Below are 12329 nucleotides of genomic sequence, written 5' to 3'. Positions count from 1 at the left end.
TCCAAGTTTCAGGCTCTTCAGGAAGGCCTGGAGTATGGGGGCCAACCTCATCTCTGGCAGGAGAATATTACAAAGGGCTGAGGCCACCACAGAACAGTCTCCTCTCCTGAATTCTCCATCCAAAACTCTTTGGCACACGAGATTCAAAGTAGGCCTTTTCGACTGGAGCAATTCTTATTCCTTTCTTCCTGCTGGTATTAGACTTTGGTTCTGAGCATTTACTGGTGACAGTTTCTCCTATAGTAAGGTGACCAGACGTCCCGCTTTTGGCGGGACAGTCCCGCTTTTGAGCAATTTGTCCCGCGTCCCGCAGCGTTTCAAAAAAGTCCCGATTTTTCTTGAGCCCCAGCTGATGGCTAGAAGAAAAAAAAACTGTTTAAACTCTTGCCCGGGGCTTCAAAGGGCCGCCCTACAGGCAATCAGTGTAAAGCAGTTTTTTTTCCCCCTAGCTAAGCTTCAGAAACGAAACCGAAACCAGAGTCTTTGGTGCAGCGTGACAAAATGAGGCAGAGAGAGATTTATTTTTATTTTTATTTTTCCTCCCCAAAAAAGGTAGGTGAAAAACTGCAAACAATGGGAAATTTAGGAGGAGAGTTCAAGATTTTAAAACACAAAGGAAAAAAAGCTGTATTTAACTAGGGAATTGTAATAATTGAGATACTATTAATTGTATATTGTGTTGAAAGCAGAAATGGTTAAGTTGTGGTTCGGAGGAATATATGGGAGAAATTATTTGGTTTATTATTATTGGTAAATATAATTAATTGATTTGTAAGAAATTGGATTGCATGGAAATAATTGGAATATTCATGTTCATATTGATTAATATACAAAAAAGATAGTTTTATAACTAATTGATTTATATTAAAATGTTGAATTTGTATTAAACAACTGTATTACATAATTACATAATTAAACAATGTGAGGATGGATATAAAAATAGATGACAATGGGAAGGGGTATAATATAGAATAGAAGGGAAAAATTGAATTTGATTAAGATTAGAGATGAGGATGAAGGGTAATATTGGTTTTTTTAAAAAATAGATGAGGAATAAATATGGCAAAAAGGAAATATAGAAATTGTAAATTTAATTGAAATGACTAAACGCTGTTTAAATTTGTGAACCAGCCAAATATTCTGTTCAAAGAAAATACATTGTATGTTTGTATGTGTGTTTCTAATTATTGCTATTTATTCATATTTGTTCTCTTTTATTCTTTAAAGTTTAACAATTCATTCTTTATCTTAATATCTTTATATTTGCTTGGGGTTGGCTTTCTTCCCTTTCATCTTTTTTATTGTACAGCAATCTTTCTCCTCAAACCTACCACCTCTCTTTTTTCTTTCCTTCTTACTTTCTCTTCCCCCCACCCTCTTTTTCTCCTCCCTACTTCCTCTTTCTTTCTCCTTCTCCTCCTCTCTTCCTCCCTCTCTTACCCTCACTCCTACTCTAATTTCCATTCCTTCATCCCTCTCTATTGCTGTAATCCTTTAATGCATATGGACTACTCAGAGGGCTGAAAAAGTTATTTTTGACTGGTCCTCACACTTTTGACCAGTCCTCGAACTTACGACTGTCCTCACATTTTACATTTTTGCCCTATCTTGTCACCATGGTGAAGAGAAGCAGTTGTGAAATGAGTGACATGGTTGTTAAGAATGCTGCACGGGCATAAATGTGAGGATGGTCATAAGTGTGAGGACCAGTCAAAAGTGCGAGGACCTGTCAGAAATGACTTTTTTCAGCCCTCTGGTTAGTCCTTTTGTGCATATGGACTACTCAGAGGGCTGAAAAAGTTATTTTTGACTGGTCCTCACACTTTTGACCAGTCCTCGAACTTACGACTGTCCTCACATTTTACATTTTTGCCCTATCTTGTCACCTTGTTGAAGAGAAGCAGTTGTGAAATGAGTGACATGGTTGTTAAGAATGCTGCATGGGCATAAATGTGAGGATGGTCATAAGTGTGAGGACCAGTCAAAAGTGTGAGGACCTGTCAGAAATGACTTTTCAGCCCTCTGAGTAGTCCCTATACACATAGCCATGGCCACCCGGTCACATGACCAGGTAGCCACGCCCACCCAGTCACATGGCCTCCAAGCCACGCCCACACAATAAGCCACGCCCACAATGGTGTCCTTCTTACCAATGTTAAAATCTGTTCACCTTACCCTATAGACATAGCCATGGCCACCCGGTCACATGACCAGCTAGCCACGCCCACCCAGTCACATGACCAGCTAGCCACGCCCACAAAATAAGCCACGCCCACAATGTCCCTCTTTACCAATGTTAAAATCTGGTCACCTTATCCTATAGATTTGTCTTCATTCTTTTGAGCTCCCTCTAAGTCGTGATACAAGGGGCTGAACTTTATTTTTGGACACTTGAGACTTGCAATGGGCAGGGCAATAACATAATTAAGTCACTAGCGAAGCTGCAAATCAGTGAAAATGTGCGTCATTGCTATTTGTTGTTGTTGTTGCTGTTAATTTGAGAGGTTCTAAAAGCCACAAAAAAGACACAGGCCTCAAGTGACTATTCTATTACATATAGAGAGGGATTGATAAATCAGATCATACTCTGATGCAGTTGTGGGATTCAGCTGGTTTGGGCTGGTATGGGCAAACTGGTAGTTAAATTGCTGGCTGGCTGTCCCGCCCCTTCCAGGAGTCCCCACAAGCCCCATTTTGGCTCCCAGGTAAGTGCAGGGAGGCCTCCTAGGCCCAAAATGGGGTGTAGGGGTTTCATTGCGGCTCCCCCATGGCCCATTTTTGCTCCCAAGAGACTGCAGGGAGGCCTACTAGGCCCAAAACGGGGCAAGGAGGGTGCAACATGGCCCCCTGCGGCTCATTTTTGCTCCCAGGAGGCTGCAGGGAGGCCTACTAGGCCCAAAACAGGATGCGGAGGGGTGCAGCGCGGCCCCCCTGCGGCCCATTTTCACTCTCAGGAGGCTGCAGAAGGCTGAATGCTGCCTGTCACACACCCCTGGCCCCGCCCACCATAGCCACGCCCACCAGCCAGTCATTAGGGCAGAGAATCAGTTGTTAAATTATTTGAATCCCACCACTGCTCTGAAGCCAACCCTTAATGGTTGTAATCCCTTCCACATTGCACCTGAAAAATGTCTATTAGCTTCAGAAACATATTCTGGAAGTATTGCGGATATTGTGGAGGGGTGATGACTCTATAGGAAACATGATTGATTTCAGTTGGAGTTTGCTCCTTTGCAGCCTTCCTAAAATTGATCTCTGCAGTCGAAACCCCGAGCCTGCTTTAGCATTTGAAAGCTTTAGCATTTAGTTCGCTTGGTGCTCTTCAATCTGTCAAGATATTCTTCGTGGAGCAAGATGTTTGTTCAAGGAAAGCACAGAAATGAACACTAATGGCTTAAGATATTAGAATTAGACTGCCACACCACTACAAAGCAAAGAGCAATCTTATCATTGGGGGCCAGGTGATAGATGAGATGACAGAAGAAGTCTTTTCATCGGCAGCGTTTATGATACCCTATCCATCTTGCAAGCGTGGGTTCACAGTGTTAACAAATTTTCACCTAGGAAGCCTCAGATGAAAACAAAAGACAAAACTGATATTGGTAGGCTTAACAAAGATAGAACGTGAGGTCCAGGATTTTTTTCTTTTAAAGATTCTAGTATTTGACCAACCCACTCAAGCAGGGGAGAAACAACTATGCTTATTTGATATACGTATTTTACCATATATCACCCTGCGAATGACCAGCTGTAGGATGGCTCATCTATGTTATTTATAAATATATAAATCCTCAAGCTAGCCAAATGCAGCATTACAACTGGAAGAAGTAGTTTTCAGATTTGGTGGCATTTAATCATAAGCCATCAGATACAGAAGAATAATAGGATTCACTATCTGGATCTTCATCTACCAAGTTATTTGATACACATTCGTACCCACATTCCTTTCCTTTCACACTTTAGAAAAGTTCATATCATCCTACCCACTTTTGCTCTCTTTTGTTGCTCTCCAGAACAAGGGTTTTAAGAAGATCAGGAAGGATTTATTAAGGATGAATTCAGCTTGTGTACAGAAGAATGCATGGAATTGAACCAAAAGAGAAATATCTTTTGAGGCAAACTCCTGCACAGAATCACTATGGATGGCCCCAGCTCTATTTTAGTTCTGGGGAAATATTATTTCCCTTAGGGATAATATTTGGGTTACCTTGAGATGGGTAATAAAATGGAGAAGACATCTAAAATGACTTTAGCTTCATAGATAGGGTAGAACACTGAAAAGATTGACTAGGCCTTAAAACAAGAATGGTTTAAACCAGAGGTCTTCAAACTTGGCAGTGTTAAGACTTGTGGACTTCAACTCCCAGCATAGCTGGCTGGAGAATTCTAGGAGTTGAAGTCCACAAGTCTTAAAGCTGCCATGTTTGGGGACCCTGGTTTAAAAAATAGTTTATTTCAATAAAAGATGAAAAAGGAGGTCACATCTCTCCAGAAAACTGGTAAGTCAAGGTGTCTTCCTCAGATCAAGAATTCCAATGGCAAAATAAAGAGGATTTGACAAGGTTTTGTTCTGATCCAAGTGTGCTCTTCTGTTTCTCACATAAAGAAACATGCCTGTACTGTTTTTAAAGAATTGAAAGTGAGAATAACTGTTCTGCGCCCTGCAGTTCCTTTCCATTCTGTGAAATTACCGTGACCTACAAGGCCCATGCAATCATATAGGGACCTTGATGGGTAATTTTCATTTCTCAGGGAGGAGAACTTATGGAAGATATCAAACTTTCCAGGGATTCTGATGCTGCAATTTCTGGCAAATAATGAGAAATTTTCCAGGCTGTCGTTCCAAACTGATGCCTGCTATGTCTGATTGCAGCATCATATGGTAATAAAGTTACAATAGTTTGTAAAGCTCCGGTCCATTCTTAAACCCTATCTTTTTGGCCTTCATTTTTGTTGCCAGATTGGAACAACCCATCTGGGCTTCCTGGAAAGTAGAACAGATGCCAGATGTCACTGACATGGTTGCCAAGAATAGGATGCTTCAGTAGCATCAGGCTCTGTTTGCGCATAATTTAGCATAGGCAGCAAATTTCTAAAGCACTAGTTTTGTTCACAGCACGGATGCTTCATCCTCCGATAAGTGGCCTGTCAATCACTGAAGACGTTTGGAGATTTATTGAAAGAACATCATTGATTTCATATGGCAACATATCCTCCATTAAAGCAATATTTGGCAAGTTCCCAAAAATCAGGGCGTACTGCTTATCACCGTGAATTTATTTTGGCAGAAATTTGCACAATGCTTGGCTGCATCTTTTTTCCTTTTGCTATAAATCTCACATATGCTTGAGCATTAAAATCCAACTAACAGTTGTTTTGACTATTCTGCCAGCCTCGGTGTTTACGATGAAGCCCAGATAAGTTCATCCAGATGCTATGCCTTAAGAAGGCTTCAACAGCGTTGCCTGAATTTTAAAGCAGTGTTTTGCCGTAAGCATTAGATAATAATTTCTTATATTTCCTTTGCAAGCAAAGTCAGAATAAAAGTGTGAAAGAAATCCAGCAATGGAGTAAAAATGATTTCATTAAACATAAATACTTAACATTCTAGCCATTTTCTTTTTAACAAAAAGTTATTTATGGAAGACTGAGCGGGACCTGCCCTTCATTTCTAAGTTCCCTTCTTAGAAGGGAACTGCAAGAATACTCTTCCTATATCATGATTTGAGTCATCAGGAGCCTTCTACCAATAGGCAACAGAAATATGAGTGAAGTTGAAACCAGGTCAAGCCATGTATAATTATTACTTCTCTTCCAAAGCCGCCTGTCAGGAAGGAAGGTGGAGGTACGAGAGTATATCTCAGACACCTTTCCTGACTCTTTTTAATGCCTGAACAAACTCATCCATGAAAAAAAAATAGTGTTCTATAAAAACATTTTTTTTACATTAAATCTGTTTTATAAAGCCGAGCTCCTAAATGCACCCTGTAGGAAGCACTATGTTAATTGAGGTTTGATTCTCTCCACAGCAGTGCTTCAGTAGCTTACAGCTGCGTCTGGATTTTCCTGTCCTTATTTCATTCTACAGGCACGCTTATGATTTCTCAAGTTGCAATCTTTAGTCTTCTTCTTTTCTTTTTTTTGTCTTTACTTTTAGGAGAGCAGCTCCCTCTGCTGAATTTTCTGTGGACAGAACACGCCACCTTATGTCTTTCCTTACCATGCTAGGCCCCAGCCCTGACTGGAATGTAGGACTTTCAGCTGAAGACCTGTGCACCAAGGACTGCGGATGGGTCCAGAAGGTGATTCAGGACTTGATCCCATGGGATGCTGGCACTGACAGTGGAGTCACCTATGAGGTATCGGGAATGCTTAACCTCTTCCTAAACTTCCTGTGCTGCTTTTATGACTGAACCATAGAAAAACTCATGGAAGATGTTCTGTAGGAAACAGAACAGGGTGAATCATATATCCCTAATAAACAGCTAAACTGTCATGTCTTCTGGTCCTAAGCATTTAGTCAGAAGTGAAAGGAATCAAAATATTTTGAGAGCTGATACACTGAACGTTGCAGATTGAGTTTTATTGATTGATCTTATGCTACTTACTCCTTGTTGATTTTATTGACAAGATCGAAAAACGTCTTTTTATCTGCAGCCCTAGTGCATAAAATGAGAGGAACATGATAGTTTTTTGCATGCAGTTATGCCCATGTTTTGCCTAGAAGTGATCTGTGAAGCAGGATTTTCCTGAAGTAAATCATGAGCAGTTTCAGGGACACTACACCAAACAATCAAATAGTGGAATGATTCTTCAAGATAGACAGCCTAGGCTCTAGGTTTTAAAAAATGGCATAAATTGTAGGTCAAGACCCATTCAACTTCTTGATGGCATTGGATATCATTGTGGGAAGTTAATTATATTATAATTATAAGCTTTTGCAATGATATAAGCTGAAAACTGTTATTAAACCTGCCTTGATTTTTTTCTAAAGTTAAAAATATGCATTCATCCCACTTAGTGAGGCTGGAAATTCAGTAGGAGGGGTGGGAATACAACTGTCCTTTTCTTTCCTGCCCACTCTGCTCCTTCAGTTGTAGACTTTTTCATTGTGAATGTTCCTTTGAGTCTAAGCTTCAATAAAGTTGACAGACTAAATCAGGATAAAGGATATAATAGTATAACCTAAATGCTTACTATGGCTAAAACCTTGACACAAATTTAGTGGTGGTGTTTTAGAATAACATCTATTATTTGCAACTTTTTCCCACTTGTCTCTACTGTTGTTCTGCCTCTCCTCTTGCGGCCTTAAAATTTCCCTTTGAATCTCTTGAGGTCACAGACAAACCTCCAAGTGGCCTCAATGACTCTCTAAAAGAATGCAAATGACCAGCTGTCTGCAAGGAATATAAATCCTTCCATTCCCCACCATCCAGTCAGAGCTGAAGAAGCTTCTTGGATGAGAAGTGAAATGTCTTCAAATGTCTTCTTTTCTTCAAAGAAGAAAAGACAAGAAAATCCAGTTGCCTCCTGAAAAAGCACCTTTGGGACAACCAAATCTCCATAGAGTTTGAACCTCTATATATTTATTTCAGCCTTCGTATCATGTACATGGAACAGGAGTGTTTCCCCATGCATGAATCAAGAAACTATCTCTAAATAATGGCCCTCCAAACCTTCTTTGAAGACCTCCAGGGAAAGTAATCCTGTCACAGTTCTAAACAGACTTTCCCACTACTTAATTCTTTACCTTGAAGAAGTTCCTCTTAATATTCAGTTGGAATTTTCTTTCTTCTAATCTGATTCTTAGTTTCAACATAAACAAGTCAGCCTTTTTAGTATATATAGTTATCATATCGCTGCCTTCTCTTTTAACCCTTCCTCATAGGGCTTAGCCTCCAAATTGTATGTCATCCTGGTGCCTTTCCTGGGAACTCACTCAAGCTTTTTCTTGTCTGATTTATTGAGTAGTGCCCAGAACTAGATATAGGATCTAAACTCATTCTGCTGACCTTCATTAAGAGCTTTCTAAATATGTCTTGCTAGCTTTAGAGGCCACTCAACACCAGCAGACCTTGACCTTCCCAGATGAGACTTTTTTTAAAAAAAAAAAAATTTGGCTTCTAGTATTTTCATCATGCCATCAAGGAAACAGGTTGACATTTACAACAGGTGTAAGTGATACATACTTCCAATAAGAAGATATAATATCTACCTGGGAAGTCACCCATCTCAGTGTCCATCCTTTTGGCAATGTGTGTATCCTCCAGAAATTCTCTTGTTTCTATTTGTGCTGAATATGCTGGAAGACAAAGGAAGGGAGGGAAGCATATTCAGACTTGCAAGATTTGATTGATATAACTTTATAATTTAAATAGCATTAGCATTCACTTTGGTTTTCTGGTCTGGTCTATCTTGGGGAGGCTGGCATCAATATTGCAAGTCCCTTCCTTCCTTTATTTTCATAAAAACTAGGCAAGATCAAGGCTAAGAAACATTTTCAAATTACATTTCTGCCTTGGACTCAATTTTTGTTTTTGTCTGATTGTTGTCTTGGCTGCAACTCTTCCTTCTGTTCCTCAAGATCGCCATTATAACCCATTGCAGGATTTGTGATAGGAAAGAAATTACAATCCCTTAATAAAAGCAGTATCTTAATATTACACAGCCAAAGTAATATCTCCTGAGCAGCTCGTGTATAGTCATTTTTGTGAATGCAAAAGATCAATAAATTGCAGGTAAACTTTGGGCTGACCTTGTGTGGAAAAGGAAAAACCTGGATCTCAATTCTGAACTGATTTCTTCTCACTATGTTCTTTTAATTGAGAATATTCTCCCATTTTTTTAATCTTTAGAGAACAAAAAGCTTCATTTTCTCCCATAGAACCAATAACTTTCTACAAATAAATAGGCACAATCAGGAGGACCACAACATGTTTGTGGTAATTTATTTTAGAAATAAGATGATCTTTGGCCCAACTTCACACTGCAGTGAATTCTGGAAATTCAGAAAATCTGCTGACTACAGAACCAATAGGCAATAACTTTCTAACATCTAGAATGCCTTGATGTCACTGTGTATATTTCTAGGAATAGAAATATAAAATTTCTTTTTACATAGAAAGTACATAAAAAAGCAGACATGTTGAGAGAATTGAATGTGTATTTCAGATATAAATCTATTCATTGAACTATAAAAGGACTCAATTTTATTTATAAAATCATGTCTTATATACAGTACAGAGTGATTTGTTTATAAAGATATGTTTGGCGAATGAGATTGAAAATTCAAGCAATTCGGTGTATGTATTGACCAAATTTATTGGAAAGTGTTGCAAATGGAGTTACGCTTTGCTGAACTGAACTCTCAAGACCATACCTTCTCCTTTGGGCTTGTTTGGGAGAATTTCAGAAAACAAAACGTTATCTGTATTGTAGCAAAATAAATCAATCTAGGATATCTGGAGTTTGTCCTCTATTGTATTGTCCAGACAGAGGAAGCAGTGGTTTCCAGGGGGAAGGGGAAACAAAAGGAAGGAGGGAGGGAGGGAGGAAGGAAGATCGCTGATATAATGTCATGCAATGATTCTAGGCATCTCACAACAATCGATTTTAAAAAACATAGTTAAAAATAAAAATACTCTTCCCCTCAGACACCAGATATGAATGGAAAATTTTATATGTATAACATTTGTAGTGTCCCACTCATGATAAAATAATTACTTCCCTCTTTATCTTTCTTAACTAGCCAAATGAGGAACTATTTTCATCTGCTAGAGTGTAGAAGAATATGTTCAAACAAATATGATTCTAATGTTCAGCTGGCAAAAGCAAGCCATTCTGAAGGCCATCTGATGAGCATAGACTGAAAATAATTCCTTCCAATTTATGAACATTCATGCTGAGATAACCAGTGCCATATGCCATTTTCTACTCAAAGTTTCTTTGGAACAATGCAGAGATTTCCGTGGTTCACAACAGGAAGGTTGATATCTTACTGTTCTGTCATTGTATTGCTCTGTGTGACCTTATCAAACTTCCTGACTACCATCATTTTCTGCTATTTAGCAAAATTATTGTTTTCAAGAGTGTTATTGCCTTTCTCCTGGATGTTATTTGAGGGATTTTTCCCACTCTCACCACTTCATTTTTTTTTTAAATCACAGGATTTACTATGTAGTATCAAGTCACATCTTATTTTAGGTAACAGTTCCCAATTTAAGGTTCTATAATGTATTATTTACTTTCTCTCTCAGTCGGTAATAAGCATCAGTAGAAACTGAGATTAAGACTGCTTGTTAACTACAATAACACTTGTTAAGCTTTGAAAATGGTATCTTGGTCAAAAATAATGAAGATGAATAAATTCAGAAACTCACTTAAAAATTAATAAACAGAAGCTTTTTCTTGCCTTTCCTTCCCATACTATAGCATACACTATACAAGTGTGGTGGCTTCTGAAGCTTTTTGATCAGAGGAAAAGGATTTTTTTTGCATTGACAACTTCCACTAAAAGGAAGATACTGTGACTGAGTTTCCTGGCCTGATCCTCCGGGATAAGTTTCTTTGCAGCAGGGCATCCATAGAACTAAAAGTATACTGGTTATATTTCTTAGTTTCTTATAATTATGATTGATTAGCATTTAGCAGTCCCCTGTGAACTAACAGAATTGGTCTGTGTTAAAGGGGCTTATAAGTTAAATAAGCACTTGCAATAACCCACTTTTTAAAAGATTGAAGAAACAGATAAAAATGCTACCAATCACTGAAGAACATTAAATATTCAGCTATGTCAGGCCCGAAACCAAGAATAACACATGATAATTATTCCAAGATGAATTCTTTATTGTTTCACACCTATAGACCAGGGATCAGCAACCTGCGGCTCTGGAGTCGCCTGTGGCTCTTTCATCCCTCTGCTGTGGCTCCCTGTTACCAGTCAGCTCCACAATTGATAGGGCTTTTGGTTAGGACAGGTAGAGGAAAAAGGACGCTGTGCTAGGAGGAGACTCTATGGTGGGGGAACCGGACTTCCAGTCAGCTCCAGAATTGAACGGGGGGCTTCCGGTTAGGACCTTTGTGGCTCTTTGAGTTTTTAAGGTTGCCGACTCCTGCTATAGACAAAGACTTGCCAGACTGAAGACTCTATTGTCTTCATCTACATTACAATATACTCTGTGAACTATTAGAGAGGAGCTGTCTTCACTCTCTGCCTCTTACACAGTCATATTTGGGCTGAATTGCCTCTTAGTCCTCTGGAATGCATCCCCCTACCTCATGGGAATCCACCTCCTCACTACATCACAGATATGCAGCTGAAATTAAATTCTGACAATACAGAATCCAGTGGCAATCAACTGCTCCAAAGCCAAATGATCTGGACCAGAAAGTGAAGTTCCTACACTTCAACAAACCAACACACTAGTCCAATGATGGCGAACCTTTTAGACACCGAGTGCCCAAACTGTGCACATGTGCATGCCCAAACTAAAAAGTGCACATGCACGCAAATGTGCACATGAACAGATATGCATAAATGTGTGCATGCGTGGATATGCACAAACATGTACAGGCATGCACGTGTGCATGCGCAGACATGCACTCATGCACAGCAGAGACCCAAAGACCAGCTGGCCAGCGGGAGGCAGAGTGGCAAAAGGCAACACCGGGAGCGTGGCAAAAAGTAACATCTTTTTCTTTCGTGAGCTTCTGTTTCGTCATTTGCAGGGAAACAGAAGCTCATGAAAGAAACACCATGGAGATCTGATTAGAGGGTGGGCGGCTCACATGCCACTAGAGAGGGCTCTGCGTGCCACCTCTGGCACGCGTGCCATAGGTTCGCCATCATGGCACTAGTCATTCATTTAGCTATAGGAACAAATTGCAGGCAACACCTCCACACCAGAGGTGGGTTTCAGCAGGTTCTGACCAGTTCTGGAGAACTGGTAGTGGAAATTTTGAGTAGTTCGGAGAACCGGTAGTAAAAATTCTGACTGGCTCCACCCCCATCTATTCTCTGCTTCCCAAGTCCCAGCTGATTGGGAGGAAATGGGGATTTTGCAGTAAGCTTCCCCTGGAGTGGGGTGGGAATGGAGATTTTACAGTATCCTTTACAGAAGCAAATACCAGAATAAGGAATGATACAAATAACTATGATCAGATACTTATGCTACGAACACTTCATTCCCTGAATTGTATGCAAACTATCACTTTAAAAAAAATCAAACTTGGTGTCAGGTCATTATAACTATCAGCTCATTACTTACATTTTCTGAGTTAAGTAAGAAAAATGTAGATTTTCAGTTCACCAAGACAGAATGGAAATACAA

The 12329-nt window shown here is 39.6% G+C and overlaps 1 protein-coding gene across 1 annotated transcript in view; it reads left to right on the top strand.

Moving 5' to 3' along the window:
* SPON1 (spondin 1) overlaps positions 1–12329 on the top strand; it is a 342309-nt gene that overhangs the window by 315892 nt on the left and 14088 nt on the right. The window contains exon 8 of the mRNA XM_070957497.1: positions 6158–6359. Within this exon, the coding sequence (XP_070813598.1) occupies positions 6158–6359 (202 nt within the window). The remainder of the gene's footprint in view (positions 1–6157; positions 6360–12329) is intronic.

The sequence above is a fragment of the Pituophis catenifer genome, unplaced genomic scaffold, assembly GCF_029215685.1.
Source record: "Pituophis catenifer annectens isolate HBS135680 unplaced genomic scaffold, rPitCat1.0.hap2 SCAF_1, whole genome shotgun sequence".
Lineage (NCBI taxonomy): Eukaryota > Metazoa > Chordata > Lepidosauria > Squamata > Colubridae > Pituophis > Pituophis catenifer.
The sequence above is the reverse complement of the archived record's forward strand: the minus strand, read 5'-3'. Positions and strand labels throughout refer to the sequence as shown.